This window comes from Ochotona curzoniae, unplaced genomic scaffold (genome assembly GCF_017591425.1).
Source record: "Ochotona curzoniae isolate NIBS_2020 unplaced genomic scaffold, NIBS_Ocur_1.0 scaffold_4506, whole genome shotgun sequence".
NCBI lineage: Eukaryota > Metazoa > Chordata > Mammalia > Lagomorpha > Ochotonidae > Ochotona > Ochotona curzoniae.
Genome location: NW_024467119.1, coordinates 73,769,912 through 73,785,526, shown reverse-complemented (window position 1 = coordinate 73,785,526; position 15,615 = coordinate 73,769,912). Strand labels below are relative to the sequence as shown.

General features: G+C 39.2%; 1 protein-coding gene across 1 annotated transcript in view; it reads left to right on the top strand.

Moving 5' to 3' along the window:
- TTC29 (tetratricopeptide repeat domain 29) overlaps positions 1-15,615 on the top strand; it is a 207,464-nt gene that overhangs the window by 70,572 nt on the left and 121,277 nt on the right. The window contains exon 6 of the mRNA XM_040967032.1: positions 5,486-5,571. Coding sequence (XP_040822966.1) covers positions 5,486-5,571 — 86 coding nt within the window. The remainder of the gene's footprint in view (positions 1-5,485; positions 5,572-15,615) is intronic.

The following is a 15,615-nucleotide window of genomic DNA, read 5'->3' as shown; positions in this document are numbered from 1 at the left end:
CAAATGTTGCTGGGAAGGTTGTATCTACACGAGCAAAAATTATGAAACGAAAAATTTATATTGCAGCTCATACAAAACCAACTCACAATGGATCAAGGATCTAAATCTACAAATTGATGCCATCAAATTAATAGAGGGACACATAGAGGAAATTCTGCAAGACAATTGCAAAGGCAAAGACATTTTGAAAATGACCTCAGAATCGGGGCAATAACAAGCAAAGATATTCAAAGTTAAGAAGCTTACACACTACAAAGAAAAACTCAACACAGAGACAGCCAAGGCAGGGGAGAAAGCATTTGCAAACTGTGCAACTGATAAAGGATTAATATTCATATTCCATATACCACCTGCAATGCCCACATCCTATAATGGTGCCAGCTGAAGTCTCCATCTCTCTCTCTGTCTCTCTCTTTCACCCTCTTTCTTCCCTCCCTTTATCCCTTTTTCTCTCTCTCTCTGTATCTCTGTCTTTAAAATAAATAAATATCTTTTTAAAAATAAATGGGTATTGGGCCTGGTTCTAATCCCGGCAGCCCCGCTTCCCATCCAGCTCCCTGCTTGTGGCCTGGGAAAGCAGTCGAGGACGGCCCAAAGCTTTGGGACCATGCACCCGTGTGGGAGACCCAGAAGAGGCTCCTGGCTTCAGATTGGCATAACATCGGCCCGTTGCGCTCACTTGGGGAGTGAATCATCAGACGGAAGATCTTCCTCTCTGTCTCTCCTCTCTGTATATCTGCCTTTCCAATAAAAATAAAATAAATCTTTAAAAAAAAATGGGTATAAGACATGAAGGTATTTTTCAAAGAATGAATTATGAATGGCTAACAGGCATATGGAAAAAATGCTCAGGATTGTTAGCTTTCAGGGACTTGCAAATAAAAACCAAAATGAGCTTTTACCTCAGCTTAGCATAGTTAGAATGACTATCACCCAAAAATTAAAAATATCAATAATAAGTGCTGGTAAGGATGTGGGGGAGAAGGTACCTTAATCCACTGTAAGTAGGAATGTGAATTAGTACAACTCTTATGGAAGACAGCATGGAGATTGCTCAGAAACCCGAAAATCGACTTATATAACCTAGCCATCCAACCCCTGTGAATTTACACAAATTAAATTAAATAAACATATGGAAGCATTATTTGTACCTCATGTTTACTACAGCTCAATTCGTATTAACTAATATCTTGTGGACTGGATAAAAAAATTGTGGCATATGTACTATGGAGTACTCCTCAGCCATAAAAAGAATGAAAGCCTGTTTTTTGCAGCTGGAAACCATTAGGCATAGAAAAATAATCTGGTCCCCAAAAAGATCGGTTCCTTGCCCTTAGATACTCAGACCATATACCTATAATGGAATCTATTTGACTGCTATTGACATCCTGGGGTGTGATTATTGTTTACATCCTTTATACCCACCCGTAAGGAGTGCTTTTTTTTCTCACTGTGTGTTGATATCTTTAGCTAATAGTGTTAAATATGTGATTACAAAGTGAAGTGCCACTATAAGAATTCAGAAAGTAAAAAGAAATAAGGAAAGTAGAGAGTGGGTGGAAATATCACTATACTTCTAAATATATATTATGAAATATGTGAACTGTATTTATTTCATATATGCTTTTAAAAATATGGAAAATATAAAATATACAGGAGTGAAATGGGCACCTGTTGTTTTTAGCCCTTGTTAACACCGCAGTATAACTTGTCTTTCTACTTTTTTTTGCAGAGAATACATGATTATTTTTAATTTTCCATGATGCTTTTTAAAAAAGATTTATTTATTTTTCTTAGAAAGTCAGATATCCAGAGAGGAGGAGTGACAAAGAGGAAGATCTTTCACCCTCTGATTCACTCCCCAAGTGGCTGCAAGGGCTGGAGCTGAGCTCATCCGAAGCCAGGAGCCAGGAACTTCTTCTGGATTTCCCACACAGGTGCAGGGTCCCAAGGCCTTCGTCAGTCCTCGACTGCTTTCCCAGGCCACAAGCAGGGAGCTGGATGGGAAGTAGGGCCACCAGGAAATGAACTGGTGCCCATATGGGATCCCAGTGAGGTGTGCAAGGCGAGAATTGAGTCACTGGCTACTGTGCCAGGACTCCTCAATACATTTTTGTAGCTATAGAAATTCTTCCCTTCCCATGCTTGTCTTCTTCCCTATTTTTGGCTCCAGCCATTTTTACCCATATTATCACAATAGTACAATACCTTAATACAACTTTCAAGTTTAACTTTTTGACTTTTAAATCTATCAATCCATGATAAGAACGGGAAAAAGTAGAAAATCTATCATATTTTACAGATATATTTAAAAGGTTCTTTGGGAATTGTACTTTTAGTTAGAAGTAGAGATACATACTACATAGTACCTTTACTTTTTGGTATGCTTTTTCCCTCATACATTTCATATGTATTAATATATATGCATATATATTCATTTACATGTCTATTCATATATAGTTTGTATGTATACATATGTATATACACACACACTACTTGGCCTATTTTATATCAGAGAACATATGCTATTTGTCCTTTTGAAATTGGCTTATGTTGCTAAACATAGTGCTTTCCAGCTGGGACCATTTTGTTGCAAATGGCAAATCTCATCCCTCTTTATGGCTGGGTAGTTTGCATCAAATTTCTTTATCCGTTCCTCTGTCTTCTCTATTTTGAATTGTGCTGCTGTAAATAAATGGTTGCAGGGTCACTTTCACAAATGCAGACCTCATTTCCTGTGGATGTATTCTGAGGAGTGGGATGTATGGACCCTATGGTAGATCAAGTCTCAGTTATCTGAGCTCTCTCCGTACTGACTTCCAGCCTGTCTTCTTTCCAGTGCTCAATGGCATACACACAGTACAGGCTGTGGCTTTACCTGATGCACAATTCCAAACCCACTCTCACCCAAGCTTTAATCAATAACCTATTTTTAAAAATGTATTTATTTTATTATTCCATGATACAGCTTCCAATGCCTGCGGGATTTCCCTTCCTCCCTCCCCAAGTCCCTTCCCCCCACTGATTTGCTCCATATTATTACAAGAGTATAGCCCTTCATAAACAGGCATAAGTTCATGATTCTGCTATTTTAAGTGTATCCTGACATTGTAGGTATGGACAATGGCAGAGTCCAGCATTCTATTCTCAAAATATATTCAACAGTTTCCTCAGGAGTCCATCTTTGTTTCGTAAGTAAAATGCACACTGTGTTATATCTTCACATCTGTATGTATTAGTCTCTTCTACACAGTCTCCATACATTCCCTTAATTGAAAAGCCATAAGACAAAATGAACAACAGAGAGAAAAATAGAAAATTAACAATGAACTGAAGTTAAATAACATACTACTGAATAATCAATGTGTCACTGAAGAAATGAAAATCAAAGACTTTCTTGAAATAGATGAGACTTTTGTGTGACCTATGAATCAGTGAGGAAATTAATAAGAAAAACAATTTTTTGAATGAATGAAAATACAAAACAAAATTTCACCCTCCTGAAATGCAGCAAAAATAGTATTGAAAGGGCTGTTGATCTGGAACTAGACAAGGATGTACACTTTCACCACTGTTATTCAATATAGGATAGAAAGTCCTTGCTAGAGCTATTAGGCAAGAAAAAATTAAAGCAATTCAAATTGAAATAGAGGAATTAAAATTATCTGTTTGCACATGACATGATTCTCTACATAGGAGAACCAAAAGATTCAATCAAGGGACTATTGGAACTCTAATTTGGCAGGGTAGCGGGATACAAAATTAAGAACATAAATTGGTGGCAGTTTTTACACAAATATCTCCATGGCTAAGAAAATACTTTTAAATACAGGCCCTTTAAAATAAAAGAGGGGAATCTTAAATACTTTAGAATTAATCTAACCAAAGATACGGACGATCTCTACAATGAAAATTACAAAACATTTTAAAAAGAAATAGAAGACATTAAAAGATGGAGAAACCCTACCGTGTTCCTGGATTGGCAGGATCAACATCAAAATGTGATACACAGATTCACCACAGTCCCAATCAAAATCCCAACAACATTCTTCTCAGAAATAGGATGATACAAAAGTTTGTCTGGAAATACAAGAGATCACAAATAGCCAAAACTATCCTGAATAATAACAACCAAGGTGAAGGAATCACAATTCCAGAGCTCAAGACAGATCACAGAGCAGTGGTCATCAGAGCAGTCTGGTACTGGTACAGAAACAAAGATCGCTGGGACAGAAGAGAAACACCAGAAGGGAACCCACATATGTACAGCCAATTGATCTTTGGCAAGAGGGCTGGAAATAATCAAAGGGAAAAGTCTGGTCTGTGCTACAAATACTATTGGGACAATTGGATAGTGGCCTAGAGAGGGAAGAAGCAAAAGTCCCTACCTGTCACCTTATACAAAAATCAGCTCTAAATGGATCCAGGACCTAAATCTGCACAGACTATTCGAGGAAAACTTAGAAAGCAGTCTCTTAAGATATAGACATTGGGAAAGACTTCTTAGAAAAGTTGTCAAAAGCACAGGCAGGCAAAGACAAAATAAAGAAATGGGACTAAATCAACTAAAAAGCTTCTGTAGAGCAAAGGAGATGATCAGTAAAGTAAAGAAGCAAACAACAGAATGGGAGAAAATCTTGGCACACTACACAACTGATGGGGACTGATATCCAGGATTTACAAAGAGCTTCATAAACTCAATGACAGCAAAATAAACAACCCTGTGAAGAAATGGAAATTAATAATTTTAAAAGAATAAATTCAAATGACTGATAGACATGAAAGAATGCTCAAGCTCCCTAGCTATTAAGAAAATACAAATAAAAACTGCATTGTAGTTCAGCATAACTCCCGTGAGATTGACCTTCATTCAGAACTCTACTAAAAACTGCTGGCATGAATGTGGGCAGAAAGTTACCCTCCTTCCCTGTTGGTGGAAGTGTAGGCTAGTACAAACACAATGAAGTCAGTATTGAGAGTGCTAAGAGAATTGAAAATTGACACACTGTAATCAATAAACTTTAAATTGAATATAGAACAGTAGTTCCTAGTTTGCAAATGTTCTACCCAACTTTGAAATCTCAGCTGAACGTCAGTCCCTGGAGTTTTAGCATTTGTGCATCAGCTGGAGTTGTTACTCTTCATCAGTAGCTTCGCATGTTTAGTAGTGACTGCTCTGGACAACCAAAGATGTTTACATGGTAGAATCCTATAAAATGATCTATGAATGTCAAAATGGTAACATGTTGTGTAGGCAGAAAAAAACTCCTAATAATTGTGTGACTAATATACTTAATTGTAATAGCTGTGGTCAAGGCAAGTTGTCTTTCCACCCTCCCCCTTTTTGTCAGCTAGTTTTTTTTGGAAATTGTTGATAACGCTGTGTAACTTTTTCCAGGGACTTTCTACTGTGTGAGATAGTTTTGTTTGTCATGATACACAGTTTATTAGGTGCCATGGTAATCTTTCTGTACCTTTATTTTAGGAAATGACAGAAAGATGGAAGGAGAAGCTTCCTATTACTTGGGATTGGCATACTTAGCTGCTGCAGAATATGAGACAGCATTAACAGTAAGTTGAAGTCAACTTTACTACCTACTGTTTTTAATATTCATTACCTTTTGTCAGGTGCTATTATGAGGCCGACAGAACAGGGTGAGGCATCTTGTCAGTCTGCCTATTCACTGAGATGAAACAAGAATAGCTATATGCTGGAAGCATGAAAGATGTTGATTCTGGTGTTTATACAAAGTAGTATGAAGCCAATCACCATGAATTATTGTAGGAAATGTGAAAGTTAAATGCATGACATAAAATGACTCTTGGTATTCCTTTATCAACAGAGACAAAAGGAAACTGCTGTAAATGATATCTTAAAAAGCTGTATAAATTTACAATAATTTTATTATACAATTAGGTGAAATATTGCTTAGAAAAGATTGTATGATTCTTAAGCAACAGAGTGGGTTGCACTGATGTGCATGTTTTGTATGGCAGTGGCAAACAAGAGCAGCAAAGATGGAGGGTGGTGTTGGGCTCAGTAGCTTGGTTCATGATAACATTAGTTTTTGCGTATTTTGTGATAGATTTTGTTGGTTTGGCCACAAATAATACAAAATTAAGACTGTCTTTTCTCTGTTATAATTGAAATCATTTTTCATCCCTTTTTGCCTCAACTATATCTAAGATGTGAGTTCCTGTTTCGTTTCACATACATTTCTTGTAATAATCCTATCGGTGAAGAATATTTGGCTTCTTGGTTCAGAAGATCTTATTTGCTTCTTTTAATGTGTATGCTGAGTATGCTTCTGATATCTGGATTTGATTTGTCTTCCTAGCACCCTTCCAATTTCTGTCATGCAACATAGGTTTTCTGAGATAACATTTCTGTTCAATAGTTTGCAGCTAATGATAAACTTTCAGGAAAGCTTTTGCATGTATTTTGGAAACACAGAGATTTAAAAAAGGTGTACATATCCCTTCAGCATATAACTTGATAAATCTTATCACCTTATAATTCAAAGCTGGATAAGCAAGTGGTTTCTGAGTGTGAGGTAGGAGTAGTTGACTCTAACACTGGAAATCAAGAATGGCTTTCAGAACTGTAGAGAAACGCGTACTCACTCAATGAATGTGAACACATTTTCAGAACTGTAGACAAACAATGAATGTGACATATTCAGTGCATTTGGAAAGCGATGAATTGTCAGGTCTAAGATGAAATGTGATAGGGGATCTGTTGGAGAAAAAAGGTGTGAATTAGCTCTTATCCTCTTTCACATACTCTCATTTTTTCTTGTCGCACTCTTTCTCAAACAATGCAACTACATGGCAAAGTAAATTCAAACAATGCAGTTAAGTTTCTAATACAAATTAAATCTTCCTTCAAATCTTGTACTCAATCTCACAGGTTTTTTTCCTGAGACAAATATAGCTACACATTTGACTAATTTTTCCAAAAGACTACATGTGTATATGAGAGTGTGTAGCATGTGAGTATATGGATATCCTTTTCATTACTTAGAAAATGTACTTCACACATACAATTCTGCACTTTGAGCTAAATTTCTTTCATAGTAATATATATACACACATATCCCATTACATTTAAAAATTTTTTAACCTGTTTCACATTTATTTTAAAGTATGATCAATATAAATAAAAATAATCAGTAAAATTATTAAAAAGTAACTATTGCATATAATTAAGACATTAAACATATTTCAATATATACACATATTGGTAAATGATACCTCCAAATAAACCTAATTGACCTAAATATCATCTCACCTTTTTACCTTTGGGGTTGTTAAGAGTACTTAAGATCTATCCTGTCATAAAATTTCAAGTACATAAGACATTATTAACTATAGATACACTTCATTTTAAAAGAACTGTGTGGTATCCCATAGTGTGGCTATGGTACTATAATGAATTCAGTAATATGTATGTGTATATATATATATATATATATATATATATATATAAACATATATATACGTATGTGTATATATATATATAAACATATATATACATACAGATGCATAGTATATAGTACTATACTATAATGAATTTAACCATTTTATGAGTGGTCATTAATATTTCTAGTCATGTTTATTGCAAAGGCTGAAGCAGTAAACATCTATGTCCACTTTGATCAATTTATTCATAGAATAAAATCCAAGGAAAGAAATGTTGGCATTTTTGTGGTGATACAGTCTAGTAATTAGTGGATTGATGAAGCCATATCCAAATCAATGAATTTTTTTGTGATTGTGACTCCTTTCAGAAAAATATTAAAATTATTTTTCCAGATATGAATGATAATTTCATCTCTATAACTTGTTAACTATGTGAGCTTCAGAAAGGTCCTTAAGATTTAAAGAAAAATAATACTTCATTTTATTTTTGATGATGTTTACATAGTTGAGAGGGATGCAGGCCCATGTGGACTATTGATTAGGGTGGGGAGGGTTGAGGAATGGGGGAAAGTAATTGAGACAGCTGCCTCCAATCTCCTTTTTCCTTCCTGCATTTGGAGACTGTAGGGAGAGAAAGGGAAAGGGCTGCTCCCAGCAGCCCAATCACATCAGTGTCCGGGAATGGGGATGGCCACCCGTTGTCATTGCAGGGTCCTTGAGGTGAAGCATGTTCTAAGCATACTGCTTAAGCGTTTTGGTTGTTCTGAGGTGCTCTTGGTTTCACTGCTCCAAGGTTGAGGAAATTCTTCCAAGGTCTGTTTGCTGACATAGTCCACTTAGAGTCTTGATTTGTCCAAATACTTGCTGTCAAAGCTTGACTGAAGAGCTGTCCAATTGTTCTGCCCTCCATGGTACTAGATGTCCTCTGCAGGTCTCAGTGAACAGGTTGCTATGTTCTGCATGAGTATCTGAGTATGCTGTCTAATGCAAAGGCTTCAGCAACCATGGAGACCCAGTTCTGATACATGCACTCCATGACTCTGTGATTTCCACTGTGGTTGGGGTTCTCAGTCCAGTGATCCAGTTAAGGGGGACTCGAAGGAAACCTTGCCAGAGGTGACCCCAACCTGACTCTTGTGTGTGCCAGCCACTGTGGGATCTGGCTCAGTCAACATCAGCTTACGCACAGTGGTAGCTACAATTACCTGGTCAGTTCTGTCCCTATCCCCATCTTATATGCAAACCACTGGATGCTGTGGACTATACTAACCCTCTCCACCATACACTTGGCCCTAATGCACACCAGCAGTAACTGCATAGTGACCTCCTGTTATCCCCGCCAGGCCCGCCTACAGCCCTGGTTCCTACACATGACAGTATGTGCAGCACACTGGTCCGGTCTGTTTTACATCCATTTGGGTCTTACACACGTCTTGTACACAGTAGGCATTGAGGCCTAGCTCAGCCCAACTGACCCAGCTATCCAGCCCACATTCATACTGGCAGGTGCCACTGCCTGACAAACCAGGCCCGACCCAACCCCGGTTCTCATGCTAACCAGTGAGAGTTAAAGCCTATCAGAGACGTGCCCATAATTTCCTTACAAGGCCCACTCCCAGTTCCAGATTTTGCACTTTCCAAGTGGTGCTATGGTCTAGCCTAACAGGATTTATCCCCAGTCCCAGTACCTGGTAGCCTGTGCTGTGGTAAAGCCCAACTAGCTTGCACTTACTCTGGCTCATGCATGTGCCAGTGGATATGGTCCCTTAGCCCAGCCTGGCTCCCTCTAAACCAGCTCACATGCAAGCCAATGGACTTTGTAGTCCTGCCCAGCCTGGTCTACCTCTAGTCCACCCCTAGTCCACCCCTAGTCCCAGCTTTCATGCTCACCAGCAGGAGCAGTGGCCCATTAGAGGAACCTCCATAACTTCCTTTCTGGGCTTGCCCCGCTTCTCAGGTCTTGCATATGCTGGTGGGAGCTATGGCCCAGACAGATAACTCAGGATTCGTCTGGAGGTCCTACAGCCTGTCTCAGCCTGGCCTGTCCCTAGTTCTAGTTCATGCTGGTATGTGCCACAACTTATCCCAGGGCAGCCAGCCCCCAGTCCTGGCCCTAGTGTGAACTGGTTAGTGTTGTGGTACAACCTGGCCTGTCCTGAATCCTGTCCTCATTCTCACATTTGCCAGTGGGTACTATGAACTGGCCCAGCCTGACATCCCCCAGACCTGACCCACACATATGCCAATGGGTACTGTAACCTTGCCTGGACTGGACTGCTCCCAGCCTCAATTCTTGTGCTCACCTGCAGGGACTGCATCCTGACAGAGGCTTTCTCCAAGTTCCTCTATCAAGTATTCTCCCGGTAACAAATGTCATGCACACTGGTGAACCCTTGGCCCAATCTGACTTGGCCCACTACCTGATTAGCAGGTTCAGCCGCCTTGCCTGCTGAACCTACACATGTTCCAGCTCTTATTGTTGGGTGCTAGAGCTCAACTATGTCTGGTCCATCCCCAGACCCAGCTCTCCTGTGGTTCAGCAAGTGCAAAGACCTAGCCCAGCCTATGCTTTACCCACTCTGGGTTTGGTACATCCCAAACCCAGGGATGCTGTAGCCATGTCCATTCCAGTTCACTGCCCCTATTCCAGCTCTCATGCCAGTGGGAACCTGTAGCATCCCTTTTACTTTCCAACCAGACTTACTCCAAGACACAGGTCTTGCCTGTGCTAGTGGTTGTTCCACCAAACCTGGTATAAGCCATCACCTGGCTTGGCCTTTGCCATCAGATGCTGCAGCCTGACATGTCTGTCTGCCACTCATTCCAAATCTTGCTGGTTGATGCTGCAGCCTATCCCTGCCCAGCCTGTCCCCCATCCCTGGCTTTCATGCAAACTTGTAGATGTGATAGTCTAACCTAGCCAGGCATGGCCCATACTCCCTCTTGGCTCCTGTACTTACTAGTGTGGTACTGTTTGGCTTGGCCCTGCCCTGTCCACTCCCGCCAGAGATACCTCACACACCTGGTTTGGCCTCAAAAGGTCCTCCAAATTATAATGGCCTCCGCCCCCTCATTTAGCTGAAAATGCAGTAGTTTGCTTGGTGGAAGTTCCCCAGAAGTCACTCCTCACATGTTACATTCTCCCTCAGTGATCCTCCCTCACACACATCTCCAGATCTGCTTCCCTGAGCATTCCACAACCCCCATACCCACAAGAATATCCCCATACCTGGTGCTCCAGCAGTATGGTGTGCCAGCCTGGGGCCCTCTCCACCTACCCAGGGCCCATGCACACCTCAGATGCTCTTTGTTGGCATTCCAGCATCTGGTCCTTGCATATCTTATAAAACAATAGACTAGGCAACTATGCTGACACACTGGTACAGTTAAAACAAATTTGGCATTAGCCAGGCCCAGAATGGCCACCAACTTTTGGCTGTTTTTCTCCCAGCAGTGTAACACTTGTCTAGATACAGTGCAACCTAGGCAGTTGCCTAGAGCTGGGGTGGGAAAGGTCCTTAAGATCTTAATTGCCTCTTCTTTCCAGTGGGACTGATCACTATGCTTTCTTATAGAATATAGCAGGTTCATGATCCTCCCCATACACATCTTCCTCCCTCACCTCCCACTCTCACCACTACCAAAAGATCCAATTGCTAATTTCTGGAACCTGTGAATGCAGCTGTAATTGAGTTAAGGCTTCTTGGTGATCATCCTGAAATTTCTGGTTGATCTGTTAATTCAAAGAGAGAAACCTTGTGGGGAAAGAAGTCAGAGGGAGATTTGAAAAACACAGGAGCCACATACAGAAGGAAGGACAATCAGAAGACAAAGGCCAAGGTTGCTATGACACAGGTCCAAGGCAGGGAATACGTGGAGCCACCAGAAGTGGAAGAAGCTAGAGAGAATCCTCTGCTGGAGCATTCCGAGGAGCAAGACTCTGCTGATGCCTTCCCAATGAAGGGATAAATTTCTATTTATATCAGTCTGTGGTGATTTGTTAGATCAGCCCTAGGGAGTGATTTGTGTGGTGAAGAGATAATTGATACAAAGAAGAGATCATTTCTATGCAAGGTTTTGAAAGAACACATACTGGATATATAATAGACCTTCAATAGTGATTAGACTTTAATGTTTTTGCATTAATTTTTGTCTCTAGACTTGTGTAGTAGTAGAGAGAGGGAACTATCAAATTTAAAATTTGTGAATAACATGGTAATAGACTTAAACAAAAGTTGAAGGAGACAAGAATATGATCTGGACATAGACCTGGATGGGTTCTGGTATGAGTAGTTGTAGAGGTTTCTGAGGAGGATTCAAGGACACAGCTAAACAGAAAGCTCTGGAAGTCTAGATTGGAGATTCTGCATGATGGCTAACTTTATGGATCAACTGGACTGAGGTGCCCATTGTCCATTATTGCTGTTGGATGTATCTAGATGAGAATAGCATCGGAACTGGTGGACTGACCAAAACATATTGTACCTTCTCCCACCTGTCATACCCAGTGAGCATCTTCAAATGTGTTGATGGCCAAGCAGACTCTTTGAGTAGGGACACTGATGTTTTCCTGTGCACAGCACCAATAGAACTCAGGTCTTCAAACTTTAGATCAAGTCTAAAATATGTACCACTGGCTCTGCAACTCTTAGGCTTCAAACTACATCACCAACTTTCCGGACCTTCCAGATTGTACATTACAAAGAGTTGGATTTCTGAGTCTTCATAATCATGTGAGCCAACATGAACAATAAATTTCTTGGTTGTTGTCTATGACCATACCACCCTGAATGCTCCTGATCTCGGAAGTGTCGGGCCTGGTTAGTACTTGGATGGGAGACAATAAATTTCTCGCACATATATATTATTATTATCATTATTATTACTATTATTATTATTTATTATTATACATTGCTATAATATTGTAGCAATGTATATAATAGTATAATACATTTTATTAGGATTTTATGTAGTAAAAAAATATATATATGAAAATATATGAGAGAATATACTTACTTTAACTCATTTAGTCAGATGGTGATTATAAGAGATTTATGTATATAAGAGATTTATGTATATATCACATTGATTCTATTTCTCTGGAGAACCTGGCCTGTATGCTCTATTTATTTGAAAGTTTTTGGTGTACTGAAGCTGTGGAATAGATAGAGTTGCTGCGACGTGTTAATTGTGCCAAGTGAATAAAGCATAGGGCCCACAAAGGTGAAGGAGTGAGATACAAAGGAGACAGAGGGGGAACTACATAGATAATTTTATGTGAACCAGAGAATCAGTTGTTCCTGAAAGAAATGTACATTCTAGCTTTGGTTTCAGATTGGAAGGCAGTGTATTTTCATTTTCCTAGATCTCTCTCTTATATTAAGGTTTTTTTGTTTGTTGGTTGGTTGGTTTATTTGAAAGGCAAAGTGACAGAGAGAAAAAAGAGGGAGAGATCTCTGATGATTCATTTCCCAAATAGAAATAACAACTAGGACTGGTTCAGGCCATAGGCAGGAATCAAGAATTCCATCTGGTTCTTCTTCATGGAAGCAAAGGGTCCAAACACTTGGTCCATCTTCTGCTGCATTCCCAATAATATGTTCAGGTAGATGGATTAGAAATGGGACAACTGGGACAGCTGATGCAGCCAATGGCTGCTTAGCTTCCTGCACCTCAACACCCCTCATTCCTTGCTAATATCTTATTTTAACTACTGTTCCCACTTCTTTTATATTGTTCTGTTTTTTTTTTTCTTGGCATAGGATCCAGTAAAAGTAACGTTGCCTACACATGATTTATAAGAATACTTCCAAAATGTGTGGGATCATGAACTATAGGAATAAGTTTGTTTTTCATAGCAAAAATTTGCAATCCATATGTAGTTTTTTTTTCTAGCACATATGTTCCCTCAACTTTTTTAGTACCTTGTGCATGATATTTGCAACTGATAGCATGAGTTTTCTCCTCCCTGTTTGTCTTAAGCAAGAGGAAGACTGTTGCGCTGTGTTGCCCACATTATCTTCAGCTATCAGAGAGCATTGGTATCATTTGTATAATGATGTGGTTATGCACAAAGTTGGGAGAGACCAGAAATCAACTTTGTCATGTTAGTGTGAGCAGGATGATGCATGGTTCAATTTAGCATTTTACTTTCTTTTTCCTACTCAGTCCATCTTTATACTCTCATTTCCTTTAAGTTGATAATATGGAATGTTTTCAAGTTTTCAGTGTCTTACCTCTGAATTCAACTTCTCCCTTCCAGTGACATTACTATTCTAATTTAGTGATTTTTATATTTTTTGCAAAAAGAAATTTGGTTCAGATGAATCCATCATAATAAATATTCTTGTTTAATTGTTTTATTGATTAGAATCAAAAGAGATTTAAAACTTTACTTAATTTGAAGGTTTTATTAATAAGAGCCATGCAAACTAATAATATGGTGATGTGTATATGAATAAAAGTTTGATGATCTATTTCTTGCTTATACAGGGTTTATTACTGAATTGCAAAGGGGTAAACTTAAAAGCAAGAGTAGATTTATGCAGGACTACTAATGAGAAAAGGGTATTTGGTGAAAAAAAGATGAGAATTTCACTGTTAACCTGTGCAAGAGATCATGGAGATCTTGTCATTTGGAGGAGAGATGATGACCTGCATTTCAGGTGATAGGGAAAGAAATACTAAATTCCTTTAGCCACAATCAATTTAAACCTAGAAATGTTTTTACAGAGTTAATTCTAAAGCTTAGAAAGAATCTTATGAAGTTCTATGGTTTTAGGGGGAAACTTATTTACTAAAAATCACACATAAGACCTTGTACAAATTTGGGCCTACTTCTTCAAATACTTCATTCCACTTAACAATTCGAGAAATACCAACACTCTTTGATCGGAGAGTTCTCTCCAGAGAGAAATGTGCTTTCTACTTATTAGCCATAACATAATCCATCAAAAACTGTGTTTCTCCCCATGAGATTATGGGTTATATCTCCTGGGTAGAGGGAGGAATGCTATGTAGCTGAGTGGACATTAGCCTGTCTGAGTAAGAGGGACCAAAAAAATTGGGAGCATTTTTTTAAATGTTTATTTATTTTATTTGAAAGATAGATTTACAGAGAGAGAAAGAGAGAGAGAGAGATTTTCCATCTGCTAGTTCACTCTCCAGATGATTGCAATGGTCAGAGCAGAGAACGTCTAAAGCTGACAGCCAGGAACCTTTTATATCTCCTATGTAGATACAAGGTTCCAAGGACTATGGGTCATTTTCCACTGCTTCCCAGCCATAAGCAGAGAGCTGGATTGGAAGTGGAGCAGCTGGGGTACAAACCAGCACCCATGTGGGATGTTAGTGCCACAGGACAGAGAATTAGCATGCTATGCCATAACTCTGACCAAATCTGGGAATTAAAAAAAGGGGGGGACAGGGGCAGGGAATTTCTTCTTTACAGTTCAATGAAGAAAAATGTATACATACACCTTGGAAGCTGACAAATAGTTGCACATAAAAGAGCTTGCCTTTGTGCTATAACCTTGTTCAGTGGGTTTCAGGTTTTTATCCTAAGGCTGAGTGGGGGAATCATCCCTGGCCTGCATGTTGGGGGCTATTAGGTGCAAGAACAGTGTGCTAATAAGGTTCTGGGAGGAATTCCAGGAACTCCATACCTGAAAAGCCTCCACAGAGCAGTACTGCAGGGGAGGGAGAAACGGAGGAAACAGAGGAGCGCATATTCACTTTTACTCATGAAAGACCCAGTCTGAATACAGACTGGGCACTGGGCTCTTTGCTGAGATGCCCTCTTCATCTGTCACGTATTTTCTTCCTTAATCCTGGCTAGCATACTTAGCACTAAAAAAATGCTATGAAATAAAAGATTCATCAGATTTATATTTCATTTGCTTTTATACACTGTGATTCATCACAGGCAGTATCATGCAATTCTTCCATTTACAAAGACTCATATGCAAAGAAGTACTTTTCTCTCTGTACGGATGTTAGCATGTTTATAATAGCTTAGAAGGCTTTTGATATTGGTGCTAGCCTGTGGGCATGGTATACTCTTACCTCACCCTCATGTTGCATTGCATAGGATAATGCAAATAAATATCAGAAAAATATAGTTACATTGATATTCCAGTAACATATGGTTTATACTTATGCGGGTGTGTATGTCTGTATGCAAAATCAAAGATA